We start from the raw sequence: 16,129 nt of genomic DNA, 5'->3' as shown, positions 1-16,129 counted from the left end.
ATGGGTAGCTATTTCTGTAGTTTATGCAATTATGATGTTGATTCTTACCGTGTTACAAGTTGTAACTGGCTTCAAATAATTAGGTGAAGTTGTGATCATTGCAATTGATTATTTGGAGACTTGAATTAATACAAGCTTGTGATTTTAACAATTGTGATTTAAGTTCTGTCCTTGGTTTTTATTTGCCGCTTTATGAGATGTAGATGATAATCATAACAACTTAGAGTGCTAAACCGATCAAGAGATTACAAAACATGAAAAGCATTATCAAAATAAGGTGACACTGTCTTACCCAACTGCTTCACAGTTCACAATGCAAATCTTGGTAACAGAAGCAGGTCTGATACAACAAAGTGCTGCAGTAGCATTTCCAGATTATAAAAGTAATTTTTATTGGTAAATAATACTTGCACAAAGTAATACTCCATAATTATAAGTAGCAAGATTTTTGCTGATAAATAATTTTCTTCATCTGAAGTAGTTGTCTCCCTATAAAGCTATAAGTCTGTAACAAAAGGTCCTAATAGAATCAGCCAGAAATTTCTACATAATAGCATTTTAGCCTACTGTACCTCCTGCTGTATTGCCACTATATGCAGGAAGAACAATTCCCAATCGCAGTTATTTTTCCCCTTAATCTTACGTAGATCTACTTTATTTTTGAAAAAAAATCAGCACATATTAGAACTTTCTCTATTTTACTTTGAATTCCATTATGACACAAAAGTAAATTTTACAAGATCTCCTGATTCTACTCATATAGTGTAACAGAACTCAAGAAAAGAATCCCTTGAGAAACATTTACAGATTCATTCCAAGATCTCCTTTGTTTTTTAGAACATCATTGGTAAACCAAGATGTCGGCTATTTTCGTCTCATAATTCATCAGATGAATGAACACTTATAAGCTTGCAATATATATATCGAGCTGGATGGATAATGCCCTTGCATATAACTTCCTCATTTACTTTAAGTAAAATCAGCATCTATCACATCTTCATTATCATTAGAACTGGTTCCAATAGGCTTTGTGGGACTAGCAGCAGTCCAGCTGTAGGACTTGTCTCAGCAACTCTTGATTGACTGTACAAAGTTACTTGTTGATTATGATTGATGGCAGTGCCTGTAAGAGTGTAAGACATGATCACTCTTTAACTAATGGATGTGTTCTTATTGTTACAGGCCTTGCTGGTGATTGATGTCTACATAAAGTTTGCTTATGAGCAAGCTGCAATTCATGTAATAGACATTTGCTGGTGCTGATAGGACCTATACAATTGAGGCTATGATGGGTGATAGAAAAGCTTTACAAGCTGGGACTAGCCACAACCTTGGACAGAATTTCTCACGTGCCTTTAACACACAGGTTCAGCCTAGTGTCAGATTCTTATCTCAATTGTTTTCTTATGTTTAATCTGAGAAAATGGTGTTGTTGGTTGAGTGACTTGAGTGAATTATTTGCACATTTATATATGCAGTTTACTGATGAAAATGGCTAAAGGCAACATGTGTGGCAGACGTCATGGGCTATCAGTACTCTTTTTGTTCGTGGTATAATAATGACTCTTGGTGATGATGCTGGTTTAATGCTTCCACCAATACATGTTACTTGTAAGCTCTTGCATTATTTTACTACCCCCTTACAAGATGAATGCATGACATCTTGCCAGGAACTTAAATGTTGCATGTTGAATTTCTCATGACCTACATGCATATAAAAATAATAAATAAATGGAAAGGAAGATAAGTATGTGACTCATTAGGGTGCGTTATGTTCAACTTATTTGACCTGAGCTTATCTGAACTTATCAAATCTTATCTGAACTTATTTGAACTTATTGGAACTTATCTGAACGTATCTGAACTTCTTGAATTATTATTATTAATATTGAAACTTATTGAAACTTATCTGAACTTATCTGAACTTATTGGACCTGAAACTTATTTTTTTAAGGTGAACAGAACGCACACTTAGTCATCTTATAAGCCTCTCTCATAGTCAAGTGTCTTGTAAGCAAGGATTTTACTATTGATCTTATTCGAGTTGGGATTGCTCCAATGATATGTGAGATGCTACACGCTAGACGAAGCAACCCAACCTAAGTTGCTTGAAATGGAAGAATAACTGAACCTCTGGTAGCCATAAAGTCGAATTGGACTGACCAAACTAGTCAATACCTAGTATTTAAAAAGGAAACCAATTACCATTCTTTGCCATGTGTCAATCTACTTTTGGTTGCCATGTGTCACTTTACTATTTTGTTTGCCATGTGCTTTTCAACTCTCTTTTAAGTGGCCAATAACTCAATGCACTTCTTGCTCTTCACATTCTCTATTTGATATTTTAATTACAATTCCTCTTGGGCTTCATATTCTCCCTGTAACATACTTCATCCATAAATTCTTTTAAAGTCTATCACTTAAATAATTCCTCAAAGACAAAAGTTCAAGATTTATTCCTGCATGTTATTAAAAAAAAGGTTTCGTATTAATTTTTTTTTATTTCAATTTTTGTATTATTGATAAACCATATAATTTTTGCTCTTTTAAGGAGAAGGTTTTGTAGAGGAGTTGAAGAGTAATAGGACAAAGGGCGTGAATGATTTTGCATCATTTCCCTGTTGTAGCTATGCACGCCATCCGCTAGGTATAAATCATTTTTTATTTGTTGGTCGAAAGAAAATTTCCCTATTTCATTAGATTTTTTTATTTAAAATCACACTCCAATATCTACAACAAAGGATTAGCAATCTTGTGATATCAATGTAAATGTTAAAATTTTGTACTTCTCATTTTGAATTTTTTGCTTATTTGATTATTTGAGATTGATGCTTTAGTTTTTGAGGAAAGATTTCAATATTTTAATTTTAATGTAATACCGTTAATTATAGGAAAACGTTGGCTTTGTTTACATAATAAAGGATTTTGCCAAATTGACAATACATGACTTGGACTCAGTTGAGATGGCTTAGCAAAAAATTGTATGTTGCTGTAGAAATTGCAAGATTTGGGAATAGGAAAATTTGTAATTATTAATCCAACCTTTGTCCGGTTTTCTTTAATTAAGCCTACCTATGCGATATTTCTAAATAATCCAACCTTTATGACCCAACTATTATTATTAAGCTTGGATGACCGATTACCTGCTACAAACTCAAGGAAAATTTGTAATTATTAATCCAACCTTTGCCCAATTTTCTTTAATTTAGCCTACCTATGCGATATTTCTAAATAATCCAACCTTTATGACCCAACTACTACTATTAAGCCTAGATGACCGGTTATCTGCTACAAAGTCAACGTTAAAAACGTTGACAACCTAAAGTTGGTTTCCCTCCTAAAATATTGGACACGTCATCATCACTTGCCACCTAAACAAGGATTTCATTTTTTTTTTCAAAAAACCTTAACCCTTCTCTTCTCTGTACCGTGTTTTAATTCCTCTCTCCTCCATTACTGCTGTTTCAACCACAATTGTACTGGTTCATGACATCATCAGCGATTTTCTTGTGGAAATAGGTGACTTCATCCACGCGCATTCAAATTTCGTCTCCAAAATCATACAATTGAAGGTGAACTTACGAACCTTAGCGTTTTTGTTCCTTTTTTGGTAAATTTTGAATTTTGGGCTTCCTTGATGGTCAGTTCGTAAAAACCCGAGCTGTTGCAATAATATAGTTTTTTTTTTATGTTCTGGGATGTTGGTTATTGTGGTCTTGTTGAAAATTTAGAAATAAAAAAAACCTTGAATTGGAAGAAGATCCAGATCCAACATGCAATTGCTTTATCCCAGCCATAGCAATTGCTGATTATTTTTGATGAACTTCGAATGGAGATGTATAACCGTATGAGGGATCGACAATGGTGGAGAAGAGGTAGAAGAGAAATAATGGAGAGGAGTGCAGAGATGAAGCAGACAATCGCAGAGGAGAGAGGAACGAAAATTAAAATAGCAATTAAAGAAAATAAGGGGAAAAAAAATTAAAAAAAATTATAATTGTTATATGCCACGTAAAGGTGAATACCGCCTATAGCAGGTTGGTAACTTGTTAGGCTTAATAATAGTAGTTGGGTCATAAAGGTTGGATTATTTAGAAATATCGCATAGGTAGGCTTAATTAAAGAAAATCGGGCAAAGGTTGGATTAATAATTACAAATCGGGCGAGAGATGATATTAATATGTTGTTAAAGGATCTCCTAATTTCCTATTTTTCCGTGTTTCGGTTCACTATCTAGAGGTATTGTTTTAAATATGACAAATTATGAAATTTATCAACATTGTTGTGTTAACCAGCAAAACATGTGAATTGTGAAATGTAATAAATTTGATAGTGATAAATGTTGTACTTGCAGCGGCTACACACGACTAAAACGGGCGATATTACTTTTGGATTTAAGCAAAACACAATTTGATAATTTTGTACTCAAAACTTCAACGCGAAAATCGGTTAATCCCTTAACAACCACGTGGTCTATATTCATAATTTAACGTATTGTACGTAACGTGTTACTTATAATGGATAGCAATGTCTTTTGGTACAATACTATTTGGCGGATAGAAAATTTAGAAAATAAAAAGGTTGCAAATGTATGTACGTATTGTATACCATTGTTACCGTTAATATATATAAAATAAATTATCAAATCTACATTTTTATCTTTTGTTGGTGCCTTACGTTACCTTATGTTATGCATGATGTACGGGCCAAAAACTAGTTATATATTATGAGACAGGTTGCAGCCGTATTTTCTCTAATGCAACTTTTCCCTCCAAGTCTCCTATATTTTGGTTTTGATAATTTTTGGTTGCTCTCTGTTGATATTTCTACCTCATTATTCATTATTGGTTGAATTGACTGTTGAATTGACTGTTCTAGACATCTTATATGAACAGGTTTTCTTTCTTGCCGTTGTGGCTAAACGCGGCGCAGCGCAACAGTTGTAACATATCCGTAGTTGGTTGTCAAGGTATTTTGGTTGCTAATATTTTGATACATCGTCCAAGTTTGGCCATGGTCGTTTCCAGACAACCAACGAGAAGCAGAAGTTTTATGGTCGTCTAAAGGCTTAGAGGTTCCTTTGTCTAATTGTCTTGTTACTTAAGCTAGTGTTTTTTGCAGAATTTGATGAGATCAATGGTGTCGAATATACATTTATTTTCGAGCATTTGTTTCTTGTTAGTGACTTATGAAATTTTGCTGTTATTTTATGGCTACTTAAAAACTTTAGTTTGCTCGAAATGTTTGCATTTCTTTGGTTCTGTTTAGTCATTCAGAGTTTGTGAACCTGTTGACCATATTATGCTTTACGGGCATGCTGTTGTGTTGAAATTTGGGGTGAAGATGAAGATTGATTGATTATAGAGCTGGTTCTTGGGACGATCAACTAAATGTTGTCGCTTGTTCAGTTCAATCCTCTGATCTTGCTGTACTAAGCGATTATCAAGATGTTGAAAGGTAAGAAATCTTGAATACGGATTTACAATGGTGATGAAAGCAGATCTTTATAACAAAAACTAGTTTTTAATATGGTATATAAGTGTATTCCGTTTGTGCGTGGAAGGATTTGTTTCCCAAGTACTATTATGATTTTTTTTTTGTGACGAGAAGAGCAAACAAACATCATCAAGCCACCATCTTTTTTATTTTTTTTGGTCAAAATGAGTTACTGCATTAATCACACTCCTTGTGGAGGTAAAAATACAACCACTTATGGCGCAATTACTACTGAGTAAGCTTGCTTCCTAAAAAAAAATGTCATTGGTATTAGAAATATCATTAGTTAAGCACGGGGGTGGGGTAATGTCAATGCCTTGATCCAAAAGACTCAATCGTTCCTTGGCCTTCTTTGCCACGTAATCCATTTCCATAAGCTACTCCCTTCTTTTGAATTTCACCAAAAGGCTTACTTGGATTCTTTGCAACTCCCAACATTACCGTACAAGTTAGTAAGCCACAACGTTGGTGCTTGATCATTGTTAATGTTTTCCACAATATTGCAATCAGAGATTATGGTAACATGCTGCCATGTCTTATTTATCACCCATGAGATAGCCATCAAGATTGTTTGTTATTCTGCAGCAGTGGCTGAAATAGAAAGGATAACTCAAAAAATTCATTTGTCCTCACGCCTCCTATTTTCCAGGAAATAGGCACTTCAACAGTCTTTGATGGTTATACGGGTATCCAAAATACGAACGAGATGGATGTTTGTTGACCCAACCATTCTTGTTAGTCCCAACCCAGATACGAAAGGGAGTAGGTAAGTAATTTTTAACAAAGCTTTCGTGTTGTCGATTGCTACATGTGGTGCCTTTTCCCATATGCCGCATATTGGTACTATTACATTACTAGGAAGGTACCAGCTATATGCCAGTTATGAATATATGCTATGAGTCCCTACAAACAATGACATAGGAAGCAAGAAGAGTAGAAGTACAGAAAGTTACATCACATTTAACAACAAACTTGGTTTGGACAGAAGGATCCATATGCGCTGCTAGATCATGGGCAGGTGCAATATAGTTTCTCATTACATTAACTATGGAACAAAAATTAAACGTTACAGAAATAACATATTGCACTGATGTGTGTATCACTTCACTTGCCCCTTAGCAAAAGTTTACAAACTTCCTTTTGCTCATTGAAATTCAAAGCAATTCAATAAAGCGGTGAAGAAAGTAAGATCATACTCCCTCCGTCCCGGAATACTTGACTTGTTTTCCTTATCGGGTCGTCCCTTAATACTTGACCTGTTTCTAAAAATGGAAATATTCTAACAATATTATATTATTTCTCACTCCACTCCTATTAATCCACCTACCCTCTTAACCCACCTCCCACTAACTACATTAAAATAATACCCCACTATCAACTACTACCTATTAAATTAAATAAGTCAATTCAAGTCCCTTAAACTCTGTGCCGGTCAAACCGAGTCGAGTATTCCGGGACAGAGGGAGTATAATGCTCTTGAATTTGAAGATAAACAGTGCAGACCCTTCTTCACTAAGCTAGGCATCACTCACCAGTCACCAGACATATTGTTGGTCTAGACAACAACAAAAATGGAAGAGTGGAGAGAAACATAGGAACATTCATGAGATGGTTAGATAATCATTTTAAAGTATTTGGTTGTTTAACTCTTGCATCCAATCCTAGCACAATCAGCGATAAATTCAATTTTAACGTTGTTCCTAATCTCTTTCTAGGCTATCCCTTATCACGAATGTCACATTTGTATCTAGGGATGTGAGATTCTATGAAAACATATTTCCCTATCAGCTATTTCACAGTTATAAGTTTAATCCGGTGACTAGAACTGACACTATCCATGTTAATGCATGAACAAATGCTGAAACTTTATACCAAGAAAATGCTAATATACCAATATAACCATGAATTGATGACATTCATGGTAGTCCTACTCCTATTCCTCCTCCAGAGATAAGGAGATCTACTAGACCTCATAAAACACCATCATGGATGGGAGACTATTCTCTCAATCTAGCCACCAGTAGTGGTACCACTCAAGCTAAATCTGTAGCTTACACTAAGCCTACACCCCATTTCCCTTGCTTCATGTCCCATGTCACTAGAGCTCCTCAAAAATAAAAGTTGGTGAGCCTATTCAATTCAACAAAGTTGTTCAAGACCCTAAATGTGTCAAAGCCATGAATGAAGAGCTTGATGCACTTGAAGTAAACCATACTTGGGATATCACAGATATTCCCCAAAGGACGAAAGCCATTGGAAATAACTTTGGCAGAGATGGTAGTCTGGAAATTTTGTCACATACAAGCCAATTAAGTTGTCTCTTTGTCAATTATACCTCAGACTTTCTAATTCGTAAATTACAACCTTAAACTTTTTACTTCACTTTAAATTACAACCCCGGGTCATTTTCCGACAAAAATCATCGGAATATGATGTCATTAATATAATAATCCAACTTTTTTTTTTTTTTTTTATAAAAAAGCTCTAAACATAAATTAAATAATTCCAAAAAAACAAACTAATTAGAAATTATTCGTTTTTTATTTTTCAGAAATTAAGCGATTGTATTTTAATAAGATTTAGTGACAACATATTCCGATTGATTTCGCAAAAAAAGACCCGAGATTGTAATTTAAACGAGACATGTAAGTTCAAGGTTGTAATTGGCAAAGAAACAACTTTATTGAGTTCGACAAATTTTTCCTCATTATATGAAAATATTATTGTCAACATAGCCGAGAAAAGGACTGATGCTATCAAATATTACTTCGAAATGTTTTACTGATGGACTGATGGTGTTAGCTACAGTAATGGAGTTGCTTATCCAACTGCCAATTGAAGCAACTTGAAACTATGACTCCGTTTGGTAGGGCGTAAAACGTTTTCATGGAAAATGATTTTCCCCTTTTTAATAATTTTACGTTGTTTGATTGGGTGAGAGATGGAAAACAATTTTCCATTACTCCCTCAAAGGTGGAATATCCTTTTCCATTTGATAGGAAGGGAAACCACTTTTCCTTCTTTCCTCCTTACCTCCCTCTCCTTTCTTCCCCTCAATCTTCACCATCTTCTCCCATTTTCCTTTAAGGTACCAAACAAAGGAAAACTAGTTTGAAATTGTGTTTTCCCTTGAAAAATATTTTCCAGGTAAAATCGTTTTACAATGAAAACGTTTTACGCCTTACCAAACGGAGCCTATATGTCAAGCACATCATTCAGTTTGTAATTCACGCAGCCAAGAAACAGGTACTTCCTGCCATTGGCTTGTTTATTTCTCTTTTTTTTTTTTTTTTTTAATTTTTTAATAATATCGTCTTACTACTCAATCAATTAACATTGTGGACACTGGACAGTGGACACTGCATTAACGTCACCATAACGATGCCCCTTAATCTTTGAAGCAAAAAATAAGAATAAAAGAATGTACTGCTCTGTTATTATAACTATATGGAAAAGAAAGAAAATAAATAAATGGTTACAACCTTTCTTTGGGTGTTTGAAGGGGGAGAACAACAAAAGAAACAGTCGGAAACAAATAAGAGACCCAGTTCTGTGACCTACAAAAAACACAGCTGCATGCCCCACTGGCAGCAGCACTATCCACATCTTTAAAGGAGATGAAATGCCCATGATTAGCAACCAACACAACACAACACAAGAGAGCAGGCATCCAATATCATGTTTTCCCAACTGCAAACCAAATGTTGTACCTCCGTGATGGTCAAGCAGCCTCCATTTGAGGCGGCCCTTCATTCCTGGTACCACGACCACGAGCCCATCCTCTTCCACGCCCACGACCTACAAAAACGGAGTTAATCAGCAGAAAATCCAATCAACAGTTCTGAGCAAGAGTACTTCCCACAATGAATGGTCAGACCGAGTCAAATTAGGTGCGCACACACAGCCTAAAAAGAAAGGATCGTTTGAGTTATTGGCTCGTTTAGTCTGATAACACTTCTCCTTCAGACTAAAAGGGGGAGGAAAGGAGAAACCGAGGCTAGATAAAAAAAGATTTTGGTAATAGTTTCCTTGCGAGTATCATGAATTATTGCTTGGATTTATTCTGCCAAGTCTGCCCACGACAAGCATTGGATTTCTTTTCACGGAATACCACAAGCAAGGATCATCCCGGGCAGGGATGGGGGTTGGTGGGAAGAGGGTAGAATCGTCCATCTTGCACACATTTTGAGCCAGGTATAAACAGATCCTATTCAATATCTAACCCACAAAACAAATTCAATATCTAACCCACCAAGGCTGATGAATGACTATTCACTGGCCTTTTACTGAAAAAATAGCTTACCACGTCCCCGAGCAACTGGTATTTCGCCTTCACCATTGTCATAATAGCCACCGGATCCTTGAGTATAATACCCCCCTCCTCGTCCTCTGAAGTTCTGACTTCTGCCACGACCTCGACCTCTGCCACCATATCCACGGCCACCATATCCACCATCTCCATCATAATCCCCCGGTCCATTATAAAATCCTGTGGAGAACATAATATTCCAATTTAGCAACATTCACAATCGCAAGAGATAGTCGAGTAAGACAAATAAGGAACTTCATACAGTTTGGATTTTGGATAAAAATAATAAAGATAATCAGAACTCATATCAATGTGCAAATGAAGCAAATAAAGCAATTGTGACAGATTTTGGAAGTACCTCTCCCCCTGCCTCTACCTCGGCCACCACGTCCCCTGCCCCTCACATTAGGTGAACCCTCTGCGTCGCAGGAGAAAAACTACAACAGATCAGTTGAAAGATACATAGTAATAGGAAAAGTCAACCAGGCAAAAAGAATTACATTTAGGTGAATGTTTCTATAATGTCTCAATTTAATCCATAAGGGTTGCATACAAATCATTTCCAGTAATCATACAAATTGTCAGATTTCTTGATATCGAATTGTGATCTAAATCTGATATGTCATTTATACATAAACAGGACACATTTTTACTTGCAATTTAGTAGAAAGAGTCACATCGTAAGTAATAGTATAAACCGTACCTCCATCATTATCAAAATTATTTGATGGCCTCACTTGGTCTTCGGGGATAGGTGGTTGATATCTAGAGACAAATGGATATATAATGAGCATAATGCAAATGAGAAAGATTTCATCTGAGGACCTCAAGAGAAAGATATCATGAATGATAAGTCGATAGCTACAAGAAAATAAACATTGAGAGCTTTGACACAAATGTACAGAACGATCCTCATAACTATAATAATATCACAATGGTAGCAAGAATTCAGCTTAAAAATCACCGTTTCAACTGAAGTTCAGAATTTCTTACACTACAGATATGAAAATAAAACCTGAACCTTAAGTTGGAGTTCTGGCTTCCTGATTTACAAAATGATAAGTGATATGAGCACATCTGATTATCCAAATTCACCACCCGTAATGGATGTATTAGCTGTTAGTAATGGGATGATATTAGCATCCTAGAGATAGGAAACTACTACTCTTAGTCTCCTACTTATAAGAGATCGTAATTAAAAATTTAGGATTATACTCCTGTTCTATCAAACGGTCAAGGGAAATTTTTACGACATACTCCCTCCGACCCTTAATACTAGACCTGTTTTGACTGGACATGTTTGCCAATGCACAACTTTGACCACCAATTTCTTTAACTATATATTATAAAAACTTAAATAAATATTAATATTTTGAAAATATATACTTCCTCCGTTCCGGAAATATCGCACCATTTGTTTTTTACACTATTCATACTACGACTTTGAGCATTTTTTGTGATTCGTACGTAAGGAAATTTTAGTCACGTGGGGTTATGTTAGATTCATATCGATATATATTTTCTAAATATTAATTTTTTATATTTTTTACTTGCACACGATTCGAGATATTAAGAGTCAAAATAATGGTTAGTGGAGTAAAAGTCAACCATATTTTCGGAACGGAGGAAATATTAAGATAGAAGCTAACAATCTATTATCTATTACTATATACTAAAAGAGACACCAGGAATGACACGTGTCAATTTCTGGTGCGATTTTTTCCCGCCAAAAACCACTTTCCCCAAAAAAGTGTATCTGTTTTATTTTATTTTTATTCTCTACCTTTTTTTATAAACTATTTATGTATGGAAACAAAATTTAGTTTATAAATTATGGTAATAATAGATACGACGTAATAATAATTATTCTAAATTGGTAATATTTTAGTCAAATCCCTATATTAATAATGGAAAATATAGCACTCAATATTTTGGTCAAATTACCATACTAGCATTTTAAATATGCATATTAGATGAATAAATTTAAACGAGTATGTTAAAAGTGTTATAACTTTGCAGTAGTTAGGGAAATTTTTCAGTTAAATATTTTGTGAAAAAAATGATAAAAATCCGTGCATACACGGGATCTAATCTAGTATATTATATACTACGGAGTAACATTTGTTTTCATATACTAGAAATAAAATAGGGTCAAAGTGAATTATATGAATAGTGCAAAAAGTCAAACTGGGTCGAGTATTAAGGGACAGGGAGTACTAAAAACTTTTGTTTGAGGACTAGGAGTGGGTTAATAGTTATGGAATACGGAGTACTATTTCAGAAATCATTCCAAAGGAATCACAAGGAAAGAATGTTTATACCGTGTAACGTCTTAATCTCTTAGATTTAAATTGCTAGTGAAATTGTTAAATACTTCTACACTACCAGATGAGATTTTTTGGAATGATAAACTACATATCAGAACTTTATCTAATATTAATTAGGTTTTTTTTTTATAATATCTTGCACAATAAGGCGTCAAACTCAAAACTAGTTTCTAAGTAAACGAGGAACCAAAACAATAATCCCAAACCATCAAAAATCTGAAACAGGCAACATCCCAGGTTTATGACTGCAAGAGTAATAGTCTTACCCAGTAGATGATGTGTTCAGCTCTTTCTTTGACAAAGTGATTGTGATCATGGAGACATGCCGTGTAGTTTCAATTCTGTAACAAAGAAGAAAAAACAGAAATTATTAGCACAGCAAGCAATAAATATTAGCTACTTTAGTACAAAAACCTAAAAAAAGGTTTACAGTTTCATACGGTTGAAGGCCTTCTTCTAATGGCTCCCAATTGTCAGTAATATCAGTTGATCCAATGGATGTATTTTGGTGGAGACCCACAATCCTTCTCTGGCATATCGAAACGGATAACAACTTAGTAAACAAGTAAAATATTGGATAGGTGGATTGGTGAAAACAAAAGTACTGCCTGTATGTGCAATATGATACGAACTCAAAATTTGTAACTTAAAATTACCAATTTTCACACCATCTTTGCATATTAAAAATGGTTACCAACCCTTAAAATTTCCAAGAATGTTCATACTGGATTTTGGTTTTTTTTTACATCTTCTCAAGAACATTAATTAAATATGAGCCTGCTTATAATTATTAAACACAACTTCAGTGTTAAACATGTTTTAAGCATGTTGAATGTTTCAGAAAATTCTCAATAACCTCTGGTGAAATTCTTGGAATATTCGAGTACCAGTAATTTAGAGCGGTAACCATTATATTAATTTATACAAATAGGTTAGTTGTTGGTGACTCACCTGACACTAAGTGCGACTTCTTAAGTTAACACTATATTACACATATCGGCAATAATTTATATTGTTTTTCATTGTTTTTCATGAATTATCAATCCAAAATTTATTGATAAAAATAAACTGAGAAAAGACTATTTACCTTAATTAGTTCAGCAATCATCACAGTTTTATTGATTGCTCTACCCATTGCCTTGAGTGCAACCTCATCTGAACCTTTCTCCTAATCATCCGGAAAAGTCCTCGGTGAATAACAACAATAATACGCATACAGTCGAGCCAGACACTAAACATATGATCATTAAAGAAAAGACATGAAGCATGTTTGACACTGTAAACAAACAGAAAAGTCCAATCAACATCAACTCCCAAGTTTGCTGAACAGAAAGTTGTAAATTTGACATTAAAATTAATGAGTTGACATGCAACTATCAACGTGTGGTCATATCTAAATCAACATTGCCCCAATGACTCAAACAAGGCTCATGCACAGGGAAGATTAGAAAGGTCAGATACTCAGATGTACCTTGTGCAGACTGCAGAGGCAGGTTCAAGATTCAGTTTTGGAAAAACATGTCGTCGGAAATCGGAATATTGAGAACAAACCATTCAATGAGCTGTTTTGATTTAGTTCATTATAATCAATGCAATTGGTAATGGAAATAATAAAAAGTCCACAAATTGATATCGAAAACTTAATTTGATAAGTATGAGCCCACCCACATTCATTTTGTACATTTATTATAATTATCAAAGCTTCCTTCTGTATTAGGGGGGGGGGGGTGTTGGAATCAGTAAAATAGTGCGAGGCAAGTACACAGAGGTAACCTCATGTTGTGACAATTACATACATAGGGGTCGACATTTGCCCCTCTTCTCACAAAAACTACATAACAGGTTACCAGTAGCTTTTTGTAAAGGAGCAATAACCGATTTCTTGTTTTGTCAAGAAATCGGCACTGCCCCTTTACTTTAACCGAGAATTTAACCTTTTAGGACTGTATTTATATATGGCGATAATGCCTGTATATGAGAGGAAGCTATCCTAGCTTTTACGCTTCGACCATTTTTATCAGCCTCTCCTGTTCTTTCATTTTCTTCTTAACTTCCCTCTCTAAATTTTACTTATCTTTAAGACTCACCGCCACCACCAATTTCATACTTATATATGTATCATCTCTCCCTCTTTCCTCCACTTCATAATTCGCAACCATCAATAATCTTCTCACCTCCCTCCACCTTTTCTTATGTTCACCATAGCAAGTCAGCAATCATCTCTCCCCCTCGTATAAAAGTTTATAGGTAATTTTCAACACTTGAACATACCCCTAAACAAGGGATGAAACCGAAGTGAGGAACAATAATTGTACAGTAGTTGGTTTTAACAAAGAGCTAGAATTTGAGAATATGCATAAGTGGAGTTAAAGTCTAGGGGATCTAGATCAGAATTTAAACCTTTTTTTTTATTTATTAAGACTTGCCTTCAAATTATTATGGCAATCTACCCATTCCACTAATCTACTTAAAAACATATGTTCCTTTTGGCAATCTACCTATGTTCATTATCTTGAACTTGAAGTTTGACACAAAAAAGTGTCAAATTTCACTCTCCAAAAATATTCACCATCCATATCACATTTTCAAAAAAGCAATTGAACGAAAAATCAACCAAATTCACTCTTCATATCACATTTTCAAAAAAATCAACAAATTTCAAGCTTACTTCCACACGGTTTTGTTTTGTTGACTACACCCAATTAGCTAACATAATCTTAGAGTAACATCAACTCCTTAATCAGCATCATAATGCAGCAAAATTCAAAAACATAAAGCAAGTCCAAAGGAATTAATCAAAACCCAAATTTCATGAAAATGGTAAAAAAAAACAAAACACGCAATCTAAATTTCAAACTTAGAATACACACTTGCACAAATTGCAATGAAACTGGACACAAAATGGCGAGAACAGAGGAGAGAGAAAAGGCAGAAACCTGGAGAAGAGTGGTAGCATAGGTAATGTAATTACGCATACGACCTTGAGTAGTAATCCTAATTTCATTCTCATTAATCGGCGTTTCTGCTTTAGGCTTCTCTACTCTTGTATACCTATCCATCACCACCACCTTCTCTTTTCAATTTTTTTTTGTCTCTCTGAAAATAAGAAAAACAAAAACAAAATTAACACCAGAAAGACACGAATTAGAATCTGAATAATAATAGTAATAATAATAATAATAATATAACAGATCAAATTTCATTAAAAAAATCGGAAAAAGATAGAGTCAAAAGAGGAATATTCTAGGGTTCAAAGAGAGGAAATTGGAGTTAGAGGAGTACCACTATTTTTTGTGTGTGTGTGAAATTCTCTCTCTTGTTTTAGTTTTGTGTAGATTCTAGAAGATTGGAGGTTTGATTAATTCTGCAGGAGAGAGAAAGTTAGTGAATGTGAAGGTCGGAAAATGCGGTGAAGGAAGTACGTGTGGGAGTGTTAGAGTTGGAGAAGATGAAGTTAGTAATACTGGAAAAAGAGAGGAGAGAGAAAGATTACGAATGAGTCTTATCGGCGAGGGAACAGGATTTTTGTTTGTTTGTTTATTTTATCAGTTTGGATTTTGTTTTTTCATTGAAACGGGAAATTATGTTCATTTTTTATGTAGCCAAATATTCATTTGTTCTTTTGGTTGTGGGATATAATGGACTAAACTAATATAGTACCCGTGCGATGCACGTTTTGTAACATAAATATAAATTTATATGAATATAAACTATAGTGGTAGATAATAATCATCAAAATAGAGGTCATAGATATTCTGCTAATTAAAATTATTGATGGATAATTTTTTATTGACCTATCTGTTGTCTTATTTATTAAAAAAAATAAAACAAAAAAGGGTATATGGACAAAATTATATTCATAATCATTCATCATCTATATCAATATTATATTTACTTTAATCCACCATTCCCTTCGATAGTTATATCTACATTAATACTCGTCCCATCTGCCTTATTATCCGACCACTTAACACATAACCCCACCATTTACTTTATT

At 34.5% G+C, this 16,129-nt stretch overlaps 1 protein-coding gene and 1 long non-coding RNA gene across 3 annotated transcripts; one reads left to right on the top strand and one right to left on the bottom strand.

The window, feature by feature from the left end:
• The first annotated feature begins 636 nt into the window (after positions 1-636).
• On the top strand, positions 637-5,216 carry LOC130469345 (uncharacterized). Of its 2 annotated transcripts, XR_008929832.1 has the most exons (4): positions 637-1,366; positions 1,479-1,611; positions 2,552-2,647; positions 3,520-3,570. It is a non-coding gene; the product is annotated as an uncharacterized lncRNA (long non-coding RNA). The 2 variants fall into 2 exon arrangements; XR_008929833.1 differs by lacking the exons at positions 2,552-2,647; positions 3,520-3,570 and adding an exon at positions 4,896-5,216.
• A 3,688-nt stretch (positions 5,217-8,904) lies between these two features.
• LOC110777129 (uncharacterized) lies at positions 8,905-15,644 on the bottom strand. The gene is made up of 9 exons (XM_021981745.1): positions 15,415-15,644; positions 15,069-15,228; positions 13,220-13,300; positions 12,573-12,661; positions 12,399-12,473; positions 10,509-10,570; positions 10,164-10,223; positions 9,800-9,985; positions 8,905-9,294 (listed from the first exon to the last, which is right to left on the bottom strand). The coding sequence occupies exons 2-9, from the start codon at positions 15,189-15,191 to the stop codon at positions 9,218-9,220; spliced, it is 753 nt and encodes a 250-aa protein (XP_021837437.1). The 5' UTR covers positions 15,192-15,228; positions 15,415-15,644; the 3' UTR covers positions 8,905-9,217.
• Positions 15,645-16,129: the final 485 nt, after the last annotated feature.

This window comes from Spinacia oleracea, chromosome 3 (assembly GCF_020520425.1).
Source record: "Spinacia oleracea cultivar Varoflay chromosome 3, BTI_SOV_V1, whole genome shotgun sequence".
NCBI lineage: Eukaryota > Viridiplantae > Streptophyta > Magnoliopsida > Caryophyllales > Amaranthaceae > Spinacia > Spinacia oleracea.
This window is presented reverse-complemented; position numbering and strand designations above follow the sequence as displayed.

Excerpts from the sequence above, each read along its gene's own strand:
- LOC110777129 (XM_021981745.1), bottom strand. The coding sequence starts at position 15,191 with ATGGATAGGTATACAAGAGTAGAGAAGCCTAAAGCAGAAACGCCGATT. Across the intron at positions 10,571-12,398 it reads CTGAACACATCATCTACTGG|ATATCAACCACCTATCCCCG; the intron begins GTAAGACTATTA and ends ATTTGTCTCTAG. Across the intron at positions 10,224-10,508 it reads TAATTTTGATAATGATGGAG|AGGGTTCACCTAATGTGAGG; the intron begins GTACGGTTTATA and ends CCTGCGACGCAG.